The following is a 20,096-nucleotide window of genomic DNA, read 5'->3' on the forward strand; positions in this document are numbered from 1 at the left end:
TCTATTTCAGCACAGGCTGGGCAGGACAGGGACCTCTGTCACCCTACACACAGAACTGGCACTGTGGAGTGTCAGTGACAGCCCCTGAGGCCCCCAAACCAACCCAAGCAGATGCTGAGGTCTGTGTCACTGGGGCAGGAGAGGCTCCTGTGTCACTGGAACAGCTCAGCCACGGCACAGGGGCAGCTCCCACCCACCCATCCCAACCCTGAGGGGCTGCAGTAGCCCAGGGTGACACCCCAACCTGCCCCTGGCAACCCCCACAACAAACAAACCCCGGGAGCATCACCAGAGCTGTGCTGGGGCTGCAGGGGTTAACAGCCTCCGCAGATTTGGGGATGGAAAATATTTATTTCTGTAGCTTGGCAACCCCAGTGTGGGGGTGGAAGGGGGCGAATGGGGCTGGGGACAGTGACAGCCTGAGCATCCTGTGCCCCATCAGGGCCATGCTGGCTGGGGTGGGTTAAACCTCTTCCCACTCAGGCTGAGGAGGAGCTGGTGATGCCCGAGGGTGGAATGAAACCACGGGTGGAACAAACACCAGAGTCAGAGCAAGAGAGTGGGGGCAAAAGGCTGAGTGCAGTGACTCAGAGGGGAAAAATGCCCTCAGTGACACAGTGACACAGGGAGTTGTGCCATCAGCACAGTGACAACAGTCCCCACACCAGCCTGGCCCCAGTGATGGGGCTGTGTCCACACAGAGCAGAGCCCTGAGTGTCATAGACATCTCTGAGCATCACCACCCTGGCACAGACTCACCCCAGCTCCTGGCTGCCCCTTGGGGACACACAGCATGGTCACACAGCGTGGGGACAGCCCAGAGCACCCTGCTGGATCCCACAGCACTGCCAGGCTGGGATCTGTGTGTGCTCAGAGCCTCCTCAGCAGCTCCGAGCCCTGGGGATGGCAAAGGGGGTGCCCAACATCCCCCTGCTCAGCACCCACGGGCCAGGGGTGAGGGCAGAAACCAAAACTGCCCCCCTCTCTCCTGCTCGGACGAGCTGCAGCACGGCCACACCACACCCTGCTCCATGGGAGAGGGGGATGAGCAGAGGCACAGCTTCCTCTTCTGTCATCCCACAGTGGCACCACCCGGGGATGGGAAACTCCAGGAGGGGAATCCCAGGGAAACCCATCATCCCATCCATGGCCAAACCTCATCCAAAGCTCAGATTGGCAGGGGGCTGCAAACCCACAGCCCTGGGCCTTGTTTCTGACAGGGGCAATGTCCAGGGGATGTAACACCAGAGCACCTCCCACCTCCCTTTGGAGCAGGACCCTCCATCCCATCAGGGTGACAGGGAATGGTCCACCCCCCTGAGCAGGTGGAGAAAGGGATGGACTCTGCCCCCTCTCCCACCCCACACTGCCCAAGCACCAAGAGGAAAGGAGGACAAGGGATGTTCCTCCCTGTGCTGCTGAACTTGCTCCCCTGAGGTCTCCCCCTTTTCCAAAGCCAGTCCCACCAGCTGGCAGCCCCAGTTACCCCTGCTCCCACCCCTGCCCATGGGAAAAAGATGGACACAGACAGGCAGAGGTTTAAAATCTTGTTTACAGAACCACATCCCCCTCTGTACAGCGCACAACATCTTTTTTACAGTATTTACAGCAGCAGCTGGGGCAGCGGCACTGGGGGGGCAGAGAGGGGGTTCCATTTGGGGCTCCCCGTGCAGAGCAAAGGTCAGCAGTGAAAGATGCCACCAAGGAATGGGGTTTCCTGGCCTGGGGGGACACTGAGGTCACAGTGATGTCCTGCAAGCTGATCTTCCCCAAAACCACCCTGGGGGCTTCAACAGTGGCCCAGCTCCCCTAAATCCCTTAGTCCCTGGAGCTGCCAGACCCCACAGAGGGCAGGGCAGGGGCTGTCCCCTCCTGGAGCTGGCAGGGCCTTGTCACCATCATCCCACGGCTGGATCTGTCCCCAGTGCCCGTCCCTGTCCCCAGTGCCCGTCCCTGTCCCCTGTGCCTGTCCCTGTCCCCAGCGCCCGTCCCTGTCCCCAGTGCCTGTCCCCGTCCCCCTGTGGCCCAGGGGCCGTCCCCAGCCCAGGCAGAGGTGCAGAAGCAGAGGCAGCATCAGGGAGACTCAGGGCTGGGACTGCTCCTCTCCAGACTCCACAGCACAGCTCACATCCCTGCAGGATGACACAGAGGGTTAGAGCAGAAATCTGGGGCAGGGGGGTCAGCTCTGGTTCCCCCCCTCCCTCCCTCCCTCCCAGCACGGCTGGGGCCCACAAGGGAACACTTCCCACCAGACACCTCATTTTGGACACCAGGGATGGGAACAGAGAGCAGAAGTGTGCCTGGCACAGTCTGCGTGGGGGGAATGGTTTCTCTAGCAGGGTTCTCTCTCCTCCAGCCTGTCACGCAGACCCCTGTGGGAGGAAATGGCCTCTGCCTCCGTTTCCCCAGCAGAGCAGCCTTTGGGGAGCAGCCAAACTCTCCAGAGCTGCTGGGCACAGATGGCAGAGATGCCCAGCACAGCATCGTTCCCTCTCCAGGGACACCCCCAGGCTCTCACCAGGATTGTCTGGAGGAGGAGAGGATGATCCACAGGCTGGGATTGCCCTCCCTGCCACCACAGACCCCCCTCTCCTCCCTCCTGGTGGGGTTTTCCAGGATATACCACAGTGAAAGATCCTTTTTTTCCTCCCGCCCAAGTAAAGAGCAGCCTCTGGGCAGCAGCTGCAGGCAGAGGGCCACAGGTCCCTGTGCATCTTCCCAAAAGCATCAGCAGCTCTGCAGGCTGTGCCCTTGGGCTTCACTGCCAGCACCAACCTGGGCTTTATGTCCCCAATCCCATCCCCAGGCACCTCCACTGCACCTCATCTGAGGAAACTGAGGCAGCAGGGGGGGAAAGACCTGGAATTTGGAATTCCTTAAGCCATGGAATTTCTCCCCAAGCTGAAAGAGCTTGCACAGGGAGGTGACATCCATGAGCCCTTCCCCCAAGGAAAAGATGGAAGGGTTCCACCACTGCAGCCAAAATTAATTCCAAGCCCCCTGCATCAGGCAGAGGAGCTGCTGGCCAGGCTGGGCCACATCAAGGGCAGTGGAGGAGCCCCAGCCCAGGTGTCCCATCCCCTGGGAAGTGCAGGGGTGAAGGCTGGGCACGTACCCTCCAAGGCTTTGTCCAGGTCTGCGATGAACTCCTCCAGCTCCTGAGTGTCTCCGAGCTTTGCTGATGGGGAAAAACACACTCAGGTCTTCCCATTCCCCTCCTCACTGGGGAGAGGGAAGAGCCCAACCCCTTGTCCCTAACACAGCTGCTCCAGTTGTGTCTGCCCAGCCAGTCCAGCCCCAACTGGGAAAATCCCAGTCCAACTTCTGAGCCAGGACACCAGGGCTCATCCCCACTGGAACTCCCCTGTCCAGGGCTGGCTGCCCCTGCCAGGCCCAGCTGAGCACAGAGAAGGAAACCCTGCAAACCCCCCTGGGTGGGGCCAGGCTCACCTTTGGTGGGGTAAGTGTCAGCTGGGGTGTTGAGGTGCTCCTCACTGGAGTTGAGGCTGCTCCCCGGGGATGTGCTGGCACCTGCAGGCACAGACCATCAGTCCTGGCCCTGGGCACAGGCACCTGATGGAGAATTTACAGCACACACAGCCCGACCATGGGACACTCCTGGAGACCCCACCTGCTCCTCTCGTGTCTCTAGGAATGCTTGGAAAAATGGAACTGAGTCTCTTTCTCAGGTTAAAGAGCACCAGAGGCTGTCTGGGCACAGCTCCAAGGCAGGGTTATTAGAGACCTGAGTTATCCCCAGCCCCTCAGGGTCCTGCAGGGCAGAAGGAGCCCTGGCAGATGTTGGCAGGTCTTGGGCTTTATCCAGTGTCCATCCCCCCAAACTGCTCATCCAGCCCACCAGGGATGGGTCAGGCATCACCAGCAGGAAAATGTTTTCTGTGGAAGAACCACAGAGCTCCCACCCCGACAGACCACCCTCCCCAGGGGTGCTCATGCCCCAGCCCCAGACTCACTCTCCAGCTCATCGATGCCGCTGTCGTACACACTCTGCCCCACTTTCCTCTTCAGCTCCTCCAGGTGCTGCTGGTACTGACAGCCAGGGCCCCGCTCAAAGTCCTCCATCACCTCGTCAAACTCCCTCAGCAGCTCGCTGAGCTCCTCAGCCATCACTGGGGACAACACGGGGCTGTTTTGGGGTACCCACCTGGCACAGGGGCCGGCAGGAGCCTCTTGGGAGGAGCAGCCCAGGGTGGGGATGGGGCAGAGCCAGCTCCAGGTCCCGTCTGTGCAGGTACACACAGCCCTGGCCCGGGCACACACAGCCCTGCAGACACTCATCCTTCCCTCAGCTCATCCCACAGCGGGGCTGGGGCTGGTTCTTCGCAGGCTTGATAAAATCCCAGAAGGGTTTGGGGAAGAAAGGACCGTAGAGCCCATCCAGTGCCACCCCAGCCATGGCAGGGACACCTCCCACTGTCCCCGGCTGCTCCAGCCCCAATGTCCAGCCTGGCCTGGGACATCCCAGGGATGCAGGGACAGCCACAGCTGCTCTGGGAGAGTGGAGGAGGACAAAACCCCCGACCTGGAGCCCCTGGCTCCATCCCACTCCCGGGGGAGGTCACGGGGGGACACAGGAGAGGAGCGGGGAGGCAGCATCCCTGGGTTGGGTTGGGTTGGGTTGGGTTGGGCACTCACCGGCTGCTCGGCTCCCTGTGCTCTCCCTGTGCTCCCTGTGCTCTCAGTGCTCTCCCTGTGCTCTCCCGGTGCTCTCTGTGCTCTCAGTGCTCTCCCTGTGCTCTCCCTGTGCTCCCTGTGCTCTCCCTGTGCTCTCCCTGTGCTCTCTGTGCTCTCTGTGCTCTCCCTGTGCTCCCTGTGCTCTCCCTGTGCTCCCTGTGCTCTCCCTGTGCTCTCCCTGTGCTCTCCCTGTGCTCCCTGTGCTCTCCCTGTGCTCCCTGTGCTCTCCCTGTCCGCTCCCGGTGCTCTCCCAGTGCTCTCCCAGTGCTCTCCCAGTGCTCTCCCAGTGCTCTCCCTGTCCTCTCCCTGTGCTCTCCCGGTGCTCTCCCTGTCCTCTCCCGGTGCTCTCCCTGTGTTCTCAATGCTCTCCCTGTGCTCTCGGTGCGCTCCCCGTGCGCTCCCGCCGGTTTTGGCTCCGCACCGGGTTCTGGGCGGGGAGTCCCGGAGCCTCCGCCTCCCGGACAGTCCCGGGACAGTCCCGGGACACACCCCGAGCATCCCCCGCCCGGTGTGTCCGCACAAACCCCGCACGGGCTCAGCCCCCGGGGAATGTGGCCTCAGGTTGTGCCAGGGGAGGGTCAGGTTGGATATTGGCAAAAATTCCTGCGTGGACAGGACGGTCCAGCCCCAGGGCAGGGATGGATGGAGTGTCCGCCCGTCCCTGGGGGGTTAAAGGCTTTGTGGGTCAGGACATGGGGCAGGGCTGGGGAATGTTGTGCTCGGTGGTCTTGGGGGGTTTCTCAATTCTCTCCCCCAGGGTTCCCAGGGAGCTGCCAAGCCCAGAGCTCTGGATCCTCCTCAGCAGCCTGAGACAGACACAGGGGTTTGAAGAAGAGGAGTGGGGGCTCTGCTTTCTTTGCTGTTGGCTCTAAACTCACCCACAAGTGTGAGCTGGCCCCACTCCTGCAGATATTCCCTGTTGTATCCTAAAACAAGCCCCAGGACTGGCTCTGCCTGTGACACCCCAGAGGTGCTCAGGGGCTCCAGGGGGAGTTGGAGGGAGCTAAAAACCAGCCAGAACCACCCCGACAGCAGCAACTGCCCCCAAAACAGCAACTGCTCCCTAAACAGCAACTGCCCCCCCAAAAACAGCAACTGCTCCCTAAACAGCAACTGCCCCCCCAAAAACAGCAACTGCCCCCCAAACAGCAACTGCCCCCCAAACAGCAACTGCCCCCCAAAAACAGCAACTGCTCCCTAAACAGCAACTGCCCCCCAATAACAGCAACTGCCCCAAAAACAGCAACTGACCCCAAAAACAGCAACTGACCCCAAAACAGCAACTGCTCCCTGAACAGCAACTGCCCCCCAAAACAGCAACTGCCTCCCAAAACAGCAACTGCCCCCCAATAACAGCAACTGCCCCAAAAACAGCAACTGACCCCAAAAACAGCAACTGCTCCCTAAACCAGCAATGACCCCAAAACCAGCAATGACCCTCCTGAACAGCAACTGACCCCCCAAAAACAGCAACTGACCCCCCAAACAGCCACCACCCCTGAAGCAGTGACCAGCTCCTGAGAGCCACCCCAAGCAGATCCCCCAAACATTCACCACCCCCCAACAGCCACCCCTGCCCCAAAAACAACCCCCCCCACCTAAAGGAGACACCCCCGACAGCAACAGCCCCTCCTGTGCCAGCACAGGGATCAGGAAAGGTCAAGGCAGAACATTCCCAGTTGATTCCCAGGTGACCCCCGTGGGTTGTAGGGGCAAAGAAACCATGAGAACAGAACCTGGAGGGTGACAAAATCCAGCCAGCCCCTCCAGAACAACGCCAAGGCTCCATGAATGAGCTTTGCAGCTGCCTGGGGAGGGGGTTTATTTGGTGAGGCTGGGATAGAACAGCCCCAGAGCAGCCCCAGGGAGGCAGAGTCTCTGTGCAGCCACAGGAGGCCGGTCCCAGGCTGCCCTCAAGCGGAGTTTGCAGCAATATCCCACCAGCACCGCCAGGGATAAACACCCTGCGGTGAGTTTTATGGTTCTGTAGCAGCCAGAGGAAGCTCCCCGTGCTCCCTTGGCCCCGTTGTGGTGCTGGAAAAGTGAAATTCCACAGGGCTTTTCCTGTAAAGAGCTGCCGGCTCTGTCAGCATCCCTGTCACAGTCTAGAATTGTGGAATCACAGAAGGGTTTGGGTGGGAAGGCACCTTAAAGCTCATCCATGGGCAGGGACACCTCCCACTATCCCAGGCTGCTCCCAGCTCTGTCCAGCCTAACCTTGGACACTTCCAGGGATCCAGGGGCAGCCACAGCTTCTCTGGGGAATTTGTGCCAGTGTTTTACCACCTTAGGAAGGGATTTTAAAGGCCTGCAGTAGGTACAATCCCCCCAGGGCCATGGCTGGACACAGCAGTGGTTTCAGAGCTGACACTGAATGTTCCGGTGACCTCTGGAACCTTCCACAGCCTCATGGTGTCCCAAATTTATCTGCTCCTCCAGAATCAACAGCTCTGCTGCTCTCTGGAGCTTATCAGCTCCCAGGGGGTCTCAGCAGCTATCTCACAGCACAGGCTCCTCTGGGAAATGCTTCCCCACCCACCCCAACTGTGCTGATCCCCAGGGAAGGGACCTTTGCAAAATAAGAGCCCAGCCCTGAGTGTGGCACCTGGAGAGGCCTGGGTGCCTTCAGGACTGTGGTGAGTATGGAATATAGTTTGGAGAAGTACTGTTTTATCCCCAAAAGTGCCCAAAAGTGTTTTATCCCCAGTGCTGTGACTGCCCCGTCCCCGGAATATTCAAGGCCAGAATGCCAGGCTGGATGGGGCTTGAAGCAGCCTGGGCCAGTGGAAGATGTCCCTGCCTGTGCCAGAGCCTCACCACCCTCACAAGGAAGAATTTCTCCATCCAGCCATGCCCACTGGCAGTGGGAAGCCATTCCCCTTGTCCCATCCCTCCAGGTCCTTACAAAAGCACTTGGCCACATGGAAAAGTCTCTCTGAGCTGTCTCTCCTTCAGGCTGAGCAGTCCCAGCTCCCTCAGCCTGCCCTCCCAAGAGGAATGCTCCAGTGCCCGCAGGTCTAGGAGTGGAAATCCATTCCCCAGGGTCCTGTGGGGAGGAGGTGGCAGGGGAGGGCTGTGCTGAGGATGTGACAGCAGCTGGACCTGCAAGGAGGTGACCCAGAGTACAGCTCTGCCCCCAGGGCACAGGGGCTGGGTTTTTCTCAGAAGAGCTGCCAGGTTTTGTCTGTCCAGGGCTCTCTAGATGCCAACGTCCAGGTTTAGGAAGGAGACAGTGCTGTAGAGCTCTGAGGACACCGAGCCTCGCTCCAGGCTCCGCGTCCAGCCAGGCACTGCAGATGGAGCACGGTCCTCCCCCCTGGGATCCTCCTGCTCTGAGCCCCTGAGGAAGCAAAAAAAGACAGAGAGAATGCTTGAAAATGCTTCTGCTGCCACCTGCACTCCCAAAAGGGCTCGAGCAGTGATCCCAAAGACCCCACAGGCTGCCATCTCCAGACAGTCCCAAAGATGTGGAGACAGAGAAGAGGCTGCAGCACAGATCACAGAATCCTGGGTTTGGGCTGGAAGGGACTTTGGAGACCACCCAAACCACGGGCAGGGACTCCTTCTACTAGACCACATTGCTCTAAATCCCATCCAGATTGGTGTGGAAGTGGCCTGTGGATAAAAAAAGGTGGGAAAACCCTTCCCCCAGGACAATTCATGTTTACTGAAGAGTCACCAGCTCTACTGAAGGCTCTTGAGCATCCCCTGCTTCCCAGGACCTCCTGTTTCCAACCATTCCCTTCTTCCAGCCCCAGGGAGCAAACCCTGGTGGACCCAGCTCATGGGACACTGTGTCCTTTTAGCCACCACCTTTAACCTCAGGGAAGGGCACAAGCTCCAGTTCTCAGCCTCAGTGGGACTGTCCCATCCTGCAGCAGAAATGTGGGTGCATGGACAGAGCTGGCAGCCCCACACAGACACACAGGGCAGGGAAATGTGGACACCGAGGGTGAAGGAGGTTTGGAGGTGGTGGAGGAGCAGGAATCAGAGTGTGGCACTGAGGGGCAGGAGCAGGGGAGGGGCTGGACAAGGAGCTGTGTGGGTACCTGAGCTCAGGCTGAGGAGCACACAGGGGGAGCAGGGATGGGAATCCCAAGGGATGGGGAGGAGGGAGTGTGAAGGGCTTTGGCTGGGGAGGGGTGCAGGAAGGATGAGCAGGGTGTGCTGACACTTGTCCCTGTGCCCTGAGGAGCCCCTGGGGACACTCACGGCAGGTCAGGGAACTTCCTGCGGAGCAGGTACTCGATGACATCGGGGTCAGTCTGGAACAGCCTCCTCAGCACGTCACACTGCATTTCTGGAGACACCTGGGGGGACACAGACACGTCCCTCTGGAGGTCTTGCTCTGAGAGCAGAGGCAGCCAGGGGCCTGGAAGGAGCCCAGGGTGTGTCACAGAGCCAGCGTGTTGTTGGTGTCACATCTCCCAGGCTCTGCAGGATCTCAGCCCCTGCTTCCCCCCCCACTATATCCCCAATCCTTTGGCTCCCTCCAGACCCCAAAAATTGCTGTAAGGCTTTTTAGGGACCTGAAATGTCTCATTCCAATAGACCTGAGGGAACTCTTACTGCTGCCTGCAAGTGCCCTGAGGGAGGATGGAGAGAGGATGGAGCCAGAGGATGGGCACAGACCAGGGTGTGCATCTCTGACAGGAACAAAACCCTTCCCCTGCTGCTCTTGGAAGAGTTCAGAGGGAAGGAGAGTCTGGAGGAGCTGCCCTGAGGAGCCCCACATACCATGAACAGGGAGTGGTGGTGCTCAATCAGCCTCTGCAGCACCAGGATTATGGCAGCACTGTCCTCAAAGTTCAGGGCACTGGCGTCTTTCTCTCCAGGCTTTTCCTTCTGCAGGATGTTGGGACCAAAGACTGTGGCCAGGTTTGACGCTGTCATTTTATTCCCAGGGATCTACAAAAGGAAACACAAAAGGAACCTGTGGACTGTGGATAGTGGCATGGGGTGTCCCAGGATATCCTCACCCACCCCAGGGCAGGAACACAAGGGAGGGCTGAGGGTGAGTGTCCTGGGTTGTGGTGTAGGATGTGCACACAGTATTTATTCCATCCCCATCCCCATGAGCTGTTGGAACCAGGTGGGGCAGTGTTTTCCCAGGCCCCTCCTTTGGGCTCTTCTGCTCATGGCCCATCAATGCCTTGCCCAGGACTCACAGGGAACTCCCTCCAGGAGCTCTCTCTGTTTAATGGGCCATCAAGGAGCCACTGCACGACTCCTCATCCCATTGGGAGATGCTCCCAATGCCCAGGGGGAGGAGCCAAGCATTCCCACCTGGAGAGAATCTGGGATTTGGGACAGGACAAGCAGCCCTGAGCCACTGGATTCCCAGAGGAGCAGAGCTCCCAGACCTTTCTGTGGGATCACTGCTTCAGGAAGAGCCCCTCACCTGGACTGCTCCCCCCACCCTGCTCAGGGTGTGTTCTGACTCTGCCAGTGCTCCTTTGTGTTATTGCATTGATTTGATTTTATTTTACTTTTTTTCTTATTAAATTGTATTTCTGACTTGGAGCCTCTCACTCGTTTTGCTTTCCAAACCACGACAGTGAGATGTTACTCTGGGTCCAGTTTGGTTCTCTCTGAGCTGGTGGCAGGGCCAGCACGGGGGGATTTGAGGTGCTGCAGCACACACTCATCCCATCCCCACACTCTCACCTTTTTCAACCACAACAATCCAGAGATTTGGCAAATGATTTGTTTTATCCCCAAAACCTCCACCCAGGTTTGCAGCAGCTGCACTCAGCCCCACTCACAGCACCCTGAGCACCTTTCCCCGAGCAGCCCCCCTGGATCAGCCTCACCTGGTGGCCCTGGGGGTCCCAGGAGCTCTCAGCGTGCCGGGCCACCTCGGCCAGGAAGCGCAGGAGGCGCAGCAGGGTGTCACTGTGGCAGGGGGGCAGCAGGAACAGCAGCAGCTGCAGCGTCTCCAGCTGTGCTGGCCCCTCCATGCCTGGGGAGAGCACTGTTAGTGAAGGTCCCAGAGCTCATGGGGCACTTCCACAAGCTTGGGAATGAGCTGTGCTGGGAGCCAGGCTGCTGTCCCACCCTGCATCCCATGTGGGATGGAGAGCCCAGCGAGGGCTGTGCTGATGTGGGATGTTGCACAGTCCCCACAGCCAAAGACTGTCCTGGCTCAGGGGGATTTTTATAATCCAATTCAAATTAAATGGAACAAACCCCCCACCAAACCCACAGATTGCAGTAACTGCATGTGGCAGTGCCAGAGAGCACAACACCCATCCCAGAGGCTTTGGAAAAGAAGGGTGGTGAGGAAAGATCCATTTCTTGCACTGTCCAAAGTCAGGCTGGACAGGACTTGGAGCAGCCTGACCAAGAGGTGCCCAGGGGATTTAAGGTGCCCCAAGACAAACCCTCCTGTGGCTGTTGGGGCTCCACAAATACTCACTGGCTGTGCTGAGGAAGGCCCCGTAGAGCTCTCTGGGGATCAGGGGCTCGGGCATGTCCCGCAGGAACTCTTTGAGCAGAGCAGCCACATCGTGAACACTTTGCTGCTCATCCAAGAAAACATCCAGCCCTCGATCAAACTCCTCCCTCAGCTTGGAGATGGAAGAAATTGGAAGAATGAAAACCAGTCAGGTTCTGTCTATTTTCAGAGCTCTCCACACCAGTGTCAGCTCTATCCATCCCCATCCATGTGAGCCTGACAGGGCACAGCCAGGACTGTCCCCCTTTACCTGCTGGACTCTTTTCTTGGAGCTCCCAACGCGGAAGATGCCGACAGTCTGGAGCCCTGGGGGACAGACAGGTTAGTGCTGTGCCTTCCACCAGCTCCCTGCCACCCCAGCTGCTCCTGGGAGCACCTCAGCACCGTGCTAAGGCCTCTCCTGCAGGGCTTTCCCTTCTTCAGACAGTGAGGAAAAGGAAAGGCTGGGGAGCCGTGAGATTTCCTTGGGGTGTCTGTGGGAAGGGAGGAGATCCTATCCTTACAGTCAGGGTGAGGGAGGGCAGGAGTTGAGGCACAGGAGATGGTCACTGACACACAGAGTGACATTCCTCCTCAGTGACATTCCCTTCCCAGTGACATTCCCTCCTCAGTGACATTCCCTTCCCAGTGACATTCCCTTCCCAGTGACATTCCTCCTCAGTGACATTCCCTTCTCAGTGACATTCCCTTCCCAGTGACATTCCCTCTCAGTGACATTCCCCTCTGGTGCTCCCTCCAACCCAGAGAACTCTCCACAGGAGGTTTTTTGGGAGATGCTCTGCCCCAGGACTCACAGAATCAGAATTTCAGGTTGAGGAAAAACCTCCAAAACCAACCTCCAGGTGAATCCCACGATGCCCATTAAACCCAGAGCCCACCCAGGGAGTTTTTGCAGCCCTCACCGTGAGTCTCAAGGTGTGTGCAGCACCTGTCCACGATGCGGGGCACCTGCCAGGTGATGGGGTTCAGGCTCAGAGGTTTCTTCTTGCCCCGGCTCCTGCGGGGGTCCAGCTCGTGGGGGTGGGAGAGCTGCAGGGCCTCCAGCAGCTTGGACGTGTTGTCACTCAGGTCTGTGATGGAATCCACGGACATGGCCCCCTGGGATGGAGCAGGGGGTGTTGGCAGGAATGACCCCACAAATCCAGCACTGCCATGACTTCACGGGTTTTTGGGAAAGGGCAGCGTCCAGACCCACCCGTGCCACAGGCAGGGACACCTTTCACTGTCCCAGGCTGCTCCAAGCCCCTTCCAGCCTGGCCTTGGACATTCCAGGGATCCAGGGCAGCCACAGCTTCTCTGGGCAATTTCTTCCAGGGCTCCCCATCCTTATGGGGAAGGATTCCTTCCCAATATTCCCAATCTATCCCTGCCCTCTGGACCCTTAAATGTCCCCCTGATAACCTCAGCTCCATGAGAACTGCACCAGTGAAGATCCTCCCACTCCTCACAGTCCATCACCATTTCCCTGAGGACAGACTGGGACCAGCCCAGCCTGAGACAAAACCAGCTCAGTCAGTAAGAAAAGATCCTGGAAAAATCCCATTTATTGCTGGATTCAGCCACCCCCACCCCAGAGCAGTGTCACAGCCCATTTTGGGGACCATACCTGTTGTAATTCTCTAGGGGAATCGTTTCTCCCTTCTGACCCCCTGGACTCCCTGACCACTTAGAGTGACCCTTCCTTCCTTCTCTGACCCCTCTGGCTGTGGTCCAGCTGTCTCTTCCCTGAGCAGGGGGCTCTAAATTATCTCCCCTTCCTTTGTTCTACCTCTTTTCCCCCTGGAATTTCAAAGAATAAACGCCTGGGACAAATGTCTTGCAGAAAGGGCCTCTTCTGATATCTTTACCTCATCCTTGGCATAATTCTCTCCAAATCCTCCTAATAACTGAGCTGGCTAAAGCCCCTGGAGGAGGGTGGAGAGCCATTTTTACACTCATCCTCATGGGGAAGAATTCCTTCCCAATATTCCCAATCTATCCCTGCCCTCTGGACCCCTAAATGTCCCCCTGGTAACCTCAGCTCTGTAAGAACTGCACAAGTGAGGATCCTCCCACTCCTCACAGTCCATCACCATTTCCCTGAGACACAACCACCTCAGTCAGTAAGAAAAGCTGCTGGAAAATCCCATTTATGGCTGGATTCAGCCACCCTCACCCCAGAGCACCATCACAGCCCATTTTGGGGACCATACCCTCCTCTGGCTCCAGCAGCTCCTGTCCAGGAGAGTTGGGGACAGCGGCTCCTCGGGGAAAGCCCCGTCGGGTGCTCGGATGCAGCTGGTGCCCATTCCCAGCCTCTTGTGCCTCTGAGCCCTGAATTTTGTCACCGTGTCCTCCACCTGCAGGCACAGGCGGCGGGTCCTGCCCACGGCCTCCTGCAGCTGGCGGCAGGCGCGGTCATTGCTGAGCACCTGCGCCAGGGGCACCCCAAAGGTCTGGGGGGAACACTCTGGGGAGACAAGGGAGGGAAGGGACAGGCATTGATTGCATTGAGAGAGAGCTGCATGGAGGAACCCCAAGTTTTCCTGCCCCTGGGAACACCTTGGGACATTCCCAAAGAGACAGGTGAACCCAAAGGGAGCTGCTCTTCGTGGAAAAGCAGGAAAGGTGTGGTGGGAGTCTAGGTGGAGGTCATGGCATGGGAGAAAAAGGAGACACCAGGGACTCTCCATCAGGGAGCTTGTTGGAGCCTGTCCCAGTTTTTTCCTGCAGTTTCCTTCCTTTAAATGGTTACAACCCCATGAAGATGCCGTGGCATCGATGAAGCAACAATTTCACACGTCACCAAAAGATCCTTCCCAAATTCTAAACCCCAGTTTTCTGCTCAAGGAAAGTCCTGCTGTTAGTGGTGTTTTTCCCAAATAACTGTCCCTCTCCATCCCTCTGGCAAGGCTTGATTAAGCTCATGCCCTTCCAAGAGCAGCAGGACAAGCTGGGATGAAGCATCCTGCTGGATCTGGGCACCTCCCACCCCACCCAAAGTCACCCATTCCCCCTGGGAGCAGGGACCAAAGCCCAGGTAAAAGGGAGGCTGCTCACCTTTCCTCTCCTTTGAGAAGCTCTCCAGCTTCTGCAGGATGGATTTAATGCCTTTGGAGCCATCTGGGAGGAGAAGAGAAGGGGAAGGTTCAGCACAGGCTCCCTGTCCCTCTGCAGCCTCCAGCAGCCAGGGGACACTGCAGTGACAGCCCTGAGGGGTCCAGTAATCCCCCAGGACACACAGTGGACATCACTGTCTGGGGACAGTCCTGGGGATGGACATCACTGTCCGGGGACAGCCCTGGGGATGGACATCACTGCCGAGGGACAGTCCTGGGGATGGACATCACTGTCCTGGGGATGGACATCACTGCCGAGGGACAGTCCTGGGGATGGACATCACTGTCCTGGGGATGGACATCACTGTCCGGGGACAGCCCTGGGGATGGACATCACTGTCCAGGGACAGCCCTGAGGATGGACATCACTGCCCGGGGACAGCCCTGGGGATGGACATCACTGCCTGGGGACAGCCCTGGGGATGGACATCACTGTCCAGGGACAGCCCTGGGGATGGACATCACTGCCCAGGGACAGCCCTGGAGATGGACATCACTGTCCTGGGGATGGACATCACTGCCTGGGGAACATCCCCAGAGATGGGCATCAGGGAAAGGGGTGGTGGGACCCCATGGCTCTACACGAGGCCCAGAAAGGCTTTTGGAAATGTTTTACAGAGCACAGACTTAAAAAGTTGTACAAAACACCATCACAGATCCCATCCTGTTCTGGAGGATTCCCACCTCACACATCCAGCAGCAGTGAACTGAGAATTCACCTCACTGCTCACCCTAAATCCCTCCAGGACACATCATCCTATTCTGGTTCATACTCTTCATTCTTGAGGAATTCTCCTCCTAAGGACAGCTCATATCTGCTTGTTTGGGTTATTTTGTAGAATTAGAGGAAAGCTCTGACAGCTGGAATGAGGGACATGAGTGTAGGAGCCAACATAAATTATCCAGCAGCACACTGACAATCCAGGAAGGAAATATTGGGGTTTGGGGGGGTTTTTTTGGCACTGCACTGGTCTCCCCAGAGGATCTGCTGCTGGAGGGTGTCACTGCAAGTGGGACCACAACAGGCCAAAATAAAACAAAATAGAAAAGGAATCAGGATGTTTGTGGTCAGAGTCCCCCAGGGACTTGGTGCTTCAGCCCTGGAGCAACTGGGAGTTCTGGGGAGGAGAGGGGAGCTGTGCTGGGCTCTCCATGGAGCCACTTCATGGCACGAAATCTTTGGGTTATTAAGATGGGAAACAAACCTTGGGTGTCACCTCCAGCACCTGGTGCTCACTGGGCACTGGGAAATGCTCCATCCCTGGGGGAGGAACCCACACCTGGGGCCTCCATCCTGCCCTGGGGCTCAGGGGGTGGAAGGGGGGCTGGAGACCCCCCAGGCTCCCTCTGCACCCCCAGCCTTGGTGGCGTCCCCTGCCCTGCTGAGTTGCCAAAATACGGCCCAGGGCAGACAAGGCACATCAAGAGGGTAAGAAGTGAATTTGGGAAGGAGCCTGGGAACCCCAGCTCTCTGAGTTTGCTGGTGGGGGACACAGGCAGCCCTGGGAACCCTGGCAGGGCCTCTGTGCTCAGTGGAGCTCCTAAATTTATCCCCCCTTTAATGTCCTGGGGCATTATCCTCTCTCCCATAAGCCCCTTCCCAGCACTGGGATTCACTGCTGGACGTGGATCCAAACAGCAGATCCTGTCCCACCCCAAGGGCACTGAGAGAATCCCAGTGGATGTTGTCACATCTGGTTTGGGTTTGGGGCTTGGAGGGTCATGTTCTCACACTGCTGAGGACACACAGTCCCCTCCACAGGCTCATCAGGCCTTTGGGGCTCAGAATAAAGCAATAACAAGAAATAAAATGGACTAAAACGTGTCACAAACGTCTTCCCATAACCTCCATCCTGGGCTGTGGTGCAGGGGGTGAGCAGCACCACTGGCCCAGCCTCAGCCCCCCCTGGAGGAGCCTCCTGCCCCCTGTTCTCCCCCCCTCCACCCTGTCCCCTGTACCTCTGTCGGGGCTGAGGGGCCCCCCAGGCAGCCTCTCCTGCAGCCTGAACAGGGCCAGCTCCTGCAGACTGGCCCTCTCCAGCTCAGACAGGCTCTGCAGGGCCGCGGGCTGCATCCCAGGGCTGGGGCAGGTCCTCTGGAGAACACACCTGTGTGGGAGGAGCACACGGCAGTGGAACCTGCTTTAGGAGAGAAACTGCTGGGAAACCCCAAAGAGTCTTTTAGGAGACATTTGTCCCTTTGTCACCTCTCCCAGGAGCCAGTGGGGCTGCAGATGCCCCAACCACATCATCTCACTTTAACCTTGCAAGAAAAGGCCTTGGAAGCATCAGGAGAAGATATTTAGGTTTGATGTTGGGAAGGAATTATTGGCTGTGAGTGTCACCACAGGTGACACTATTCACAGGTGGAGGAATTATTGGCTGTGAGTGTCACCACAGGTGACACTATTCACAGGTGGGGAGGCCCTGGCAGAGGGTGCCCAGGGAAACTGTGTTTGCTCTGTCCCTGGAGTGCCCATGGCCAGGCTGGATGGGGCTTGGAGCAGCCTGAGCTGGTGGAAATGTCCCTGCACAGCAGGAGATGAGCTTTAAGGTCCCTCCCAACCCCAGCAATTCCACAATTCTATGATTTATCCCTTTTAAATCACAAACAACTGCACACGACCAGAGGTGCCCAAGGCCTTTACCCTCAGCACAGGCTGGACCTCAGCCCTGGACACACCCTGGACACCCCATCTCCCCTCCCAGAGCTTTGGGGAGCCCTCCCTGTTGTGTGCAGGCTCTGAGAGAGCCCAGCAGGGACCTGGTTCCTCACCCCACACTCACCTGGCTGCCCCCAGCCCTGGTGCCACCTCCTCCTGGTGCCACCTGTGCCACCACCCAGCACCACCCAGGATGGTCCAAAGAGCAACAGCAGCCCCAGAGAGGAGACAGGATTGAGGTCAGAGTACGGGCTCTGAAAAAAACCTCCCCGAAGAGGCTTAAGGCAAGAATGAAAAATAAATGCCTGGAGTCTCAAGGGATGAGGGTGAGACCCCCCCAGGAATGAGAAGAGCTCCTGTGTCAGTCTCTGCCTCCTCCCTCCACCCCCTGAGGCTGGTTCCTTCTGGCCAGATTTGAAATTTCAGTTTTTAAAGGTATTTAGAAAGTTACATAAATTAAAGAAGAAAACAAATATAAAATAGTTGTTCAGAATTCCCTGTGAGGACACACTGAAAAGTGATTCACCCACATCATGGAATCCCACACTGGTTTGGGTTGGAGGAGACCTCAAAAACCATCCCAATCCCGCTGTCCCAGGCTGCTCCATGACCAGTCCAGCCTGGCCTTGGGCACTTCCAGGGGCAGCCACAGCAAATCTGGGGAATTTGTACCAGGGCCTTGCCACCCTCCCAGCCAGAATTTCCTTCCCAATATCCCAATATCTATTCCTGCCCTCTTCCAAATAAAAGAGGTGCAATGCAAAGATTTTTATAACTCCCATTCTGCTCCCCCAGGACAGGCTGGGGCAGGAAACTCCTTGGCTGTGACAGGTAAAAGCATCTCCACATGGCAGGGACAGCTCCTGTGGCTCTGCTGAAACAGAAACTCCCAACAGGGCAGGAGGAGCTCTGCTGTGGATGGATGGATGGATGGAGGGATGGATGGATGGAGGGAGGGATGGATGGATGGATGGAGGGAGGGATGGAGGGATGGATGGAGGGATGGATGGATGGATGGATGGAGGGATGGATGGATGGATGGATGGATGGAGGGATGGATGGATGGATGGATGGAGGGATGGATGGATGGATGGATGGATGGATGGATGGATGGATGGATGGATGGATGGATGGAGGGAGGGAGGGATGGATGGATGGATGGAGGGATGGATGGATGGATGGATGGATGGATGGATGGATGGATGGATGGATGGATGGAGGGAGGGATGGATGGATGGATGGAGGGATGGATGGAGGGATGGATGGATGGATGGATGGATGGATGGATGGATGGATGGATGGATGGATGGAGGGAGGGATGGATGGATGGATGGAGGGAGGGATGGAGGGAGGGAGGGATGGATGGACAAACCCCCAGACACACACTGCAGGGAATTACCTTTGTGCAGGGGAAGCTCCACACTCCAGCAGAGCCCACGACCACAGTCCCAGCCTGAGGGGAGTCCTGGGGGATGCAGCTGCCATGGGGTGAGGAGGAACCCCAGTTAGGAGGGGGAGCAGCAGGGGGAAGGCAGGAAGGGAAGGGCAGGAAGGAGAAGCTGCTGTTTATCTGCCCAACCACAGGCACCACTCAGGAGCCCCTGTGACATGCCACCACCACTGGCACTGCCAGAGCTCATCCTCGAGGAGTTAACCCCAAATATCTGTCCAGGTGTGGATTTATGTCCCTGCAAACAGCTGAGATGGGAACCAACCCCTGCAAGGCAGAGGCACAGCAGAGTGAGGGTGTCCCTGCAGGGACAGGGACCAGTGATCCCTGCGGATCCCCTGGGACAGAACTTGCTCAGCCTGTGCTGGCACCAGGACTCCACGAGGAGGGAAATGCTGGCCCACAGCAGGGGCAGAACCAGAGCCCCACAAAATCCTTCTTGGGAGGGGATGCCAGAGCAGGAACCTCACTAACTCAAAAACAGGACTGGTGCTTATTTCAGGAAATCTCCTGGGGAAAGCTCAGTCCGAGTGTCCCCTCCCTTCCCAAGGAGCAGTGGCTGCTCCCCATTTCAGCTGCAGTTTCTCTTTTCCCGGCTGGAACAAAGGGCCACACTTACCTCTCCTGTGTCCTCACAGCAGCAACAGCAGCTCTGGAGCTCCCAGCTCCTCCTCTGGGATGATGGTTTTCACAGCAGAGTCTCCTCAGAGGCTCCAGGGGCCCTTCCAGCCCACGGGCAGGAGGAGAAGCAGGGAAGTGATGGAAAGGAGCTGCCCCAGCCGAGGGGAGGAGAGAGGGGATGAGAATGTGAATTTTCTGCCAAAGAAACGAGAGCCAAAAACAGCGTGTGGAGAGAGGGCAGGGTTGGATGGAAGGAACTGCACTTCCCACACTGGACACGGAGTCTTGGCAGGGATCAGCCATTGCTCAATCCCCTCCAGCCTCAGCTTTCCCCACTCCCATCCAAGGGCCATCAGGACACCCCCAAATCATCAGCTGTGCTGGCAGGTGAAACCTGAACTGGGATGTGCTGCTGGCCTGGTTGGTGAGGGCCAGGGGATGGTTCCCAGTTCAGATTTCTGTGCATTTTCCTGGTGCTCCCCCAGGGCATTTTCCCCATGACAGTGTCCAGCAGGTCTGGCACAGGCTGGGCACACAGATGCTCTCCACATGCAGAGTCCCTGCAGAGCTCTGCTGCTGAAGAGCTCACAGACCTCATGGGGTGGATCTACAGCCAAGGTTGTTCCCAGAAAGACCTTGGAGAGCCTCCCAAACCTCCACCAGCACCCAAAATTGGCATTTCCTTGCCCATTAACACACCCACAAAGCCCTTTGGGGGCCACAGCCAGGCTCCTGGCCCGTGATCCTGGAATGGTTTGGGTTGGAATGACAAAAGAAAGCAGCAGAGCCAAGATTTGCCCATAAAAAAATGTTTATTCCTTAAAAATACAGCATTCATCTGCAGGGACACAACTATTCAGAACATTTTTGAAAAGGGTTTTTATCTGCTCCCGGTGTGGCAAGCGTTGGGAGCAGGGAGAGCAGCAGCCCATGTGGGAAGAGCTGGGCCCCAAGGGAAGGTCTCTGTCACCCATCCCTGGGTGTTCACCTCAGCAGGATGGATTCCTCCTGGGAGAAACCTCAGCCCCTCTGGAAATGCCTGGGACAGGGGAAGCAGCAGCACCCTGGGGTGCTCTAGCCCTGACTCGCCTTCACAGCACCAGCCATTGCTGC

General features: G+C 57.6%; 2 protein-coding genes across 3 annotated transcripts; both read right to left on the bottom strand.

The window, feature by feature from the left end:
* Nucleotides 1–1,516: 1,516 nt before the first annotated feature.
* On the bottom strand, nucleotides 1,517–5,184 carry LOC310917787 (regulator of cell cycle RGCC-like). 2 transcript variants are annotated; one of them, XM_083876323.1, is made up of 6 exons: nucleotides 4,734–5,184; nucleotides 4,657–4,702; nucleotides 3,975–4,130; nucleotides 3,451–3,531; nucleotides 3,116–3,178; nucleotides 1,517–2,132 (listed from the first exon to the last, which is right to left on the bottom strand). In XM_083876323.1, the coding sequence occupies exons 3-6, from the start codon at nucleotides 4,126–4,128 to the stop codon at nucleotides 2,125–2,127; spliced, it is 306 nt and encodes a 101-aa protein (XP_083732449.1). In that variant the 5' UTR covers nucleotides 4,129–4,130; nucleotides 4,657–4,702; nucleotides 4,734–5,184; the 3' UTR covers nucleotides 1,517–2,124. The 2 variants fall into 2 exon arrangements, with proteins under 2 accessions (XP_083732449.1, XP_083732448.1); XM_083876322.1 differs by having other exon boundaries at nucleotides 4,657–5,177.
* Nucleotides 5,185–6,315: 1,131 nt separating this feature from the next.
* ARHGAP36 (Rho GTPase activating protein 36) lies at nucleotides 6,316–19,099 on the bottom strand. Its single transcript, XM_083876208.1, has 12 exons — nucleotides 18,982–19,099; nucleotides 18,312–18,390; nucleotides 16,210–16,358; nucleotides 14,192–14,254; nucleotides 13,345–13,601; nucleotides 12,055–12,250; nucleotides 11,403–11,458; nucleotides 11,114–11,264; nucleotides 10,509–10,657; nucleotides 9,433–9,603; nucleotides 8,908–9,005; nucleotides 6,316–8,035 (listed from the first exon to the last, which is right to left on the bottom strand). Exons 3-12 carry the CDS (start codon nucleotides 16,322–16,324, stop codon nucleotides 7,894–7,896), a joined length of 1,398 nt encoding a protein of 465 aa, XP_083732334.1. The 5' UTR covers nucleotides 16,325–16,358; nucleotides 18,312–18,390; nucleotides 18,982–19,099; the 3' UTR covers nucleotides 6,316–7,893.
* Between the last annotated feature and the right edge of the window lie 997 nt (nucleotides 19,100–20,096).

The sequence above is a fragment of the Zosterops lateralis genome (genome assembly GCF_965231275.1).
Source record: "Zosterops lateralis genome assembly, chromosome: 21".
Taxonomy (NCBI): domain Eukaryota; kingdom Metazoa; phylum Chordata; class Aves; order Passeriformes; family Zosteropidae; genus Zosterops; species Zosterops lateralis.

Excerpts from the sequence above, each read along its gene's own strand:
- LOC310917787 (XM_083876323.1), bottom strand. The coding sequence starts at position 4,128 with ATGGCTGAGGAGCTCAGCGAGCTGCTGAGGGAGTTTGACGAGGTGATG. Across the intron at positions 3,532-3,974 it reads CGGCATCGATGAGCTGGAGA|GTGCCAGCACATCCCCGGGG; the intron begins GTGAGTCTGGGG and ends CTGTGCCTGCAG. Across the intron at positions 3,179-3,450 it reads TGACACTTACCCCACCAAAG|CAAAGCTCGGAGACACTCAG; the intron begins GTGAGCCTGGCC and ends TTTCCCCATCAG.
- ARHGAP36 (XM_083876208.1), bottom strand. The coding sequence starts at position 16,324 with ATGCAGCCCGCGGCCCTGCAGAGCCTGTCTGAGCTGGAGAGGGCCAGT. Across the intron at positions 13,602-14,191 it reads CTTCTCAAAGGAGAGGAAAG|AGTGTTCCCCCCAGACCTTT; the intron begins GTGAGCAGCCTC and ends TTGTCTCCCCAG. Across the intron at positions 11,459-12,054 it reads CACACACCTTGAGACTCACG|GGCTCCAGACTGTCGGCATC; the intron begins GTGAGGGCTGCA and ends TCTGTCCCCCAG.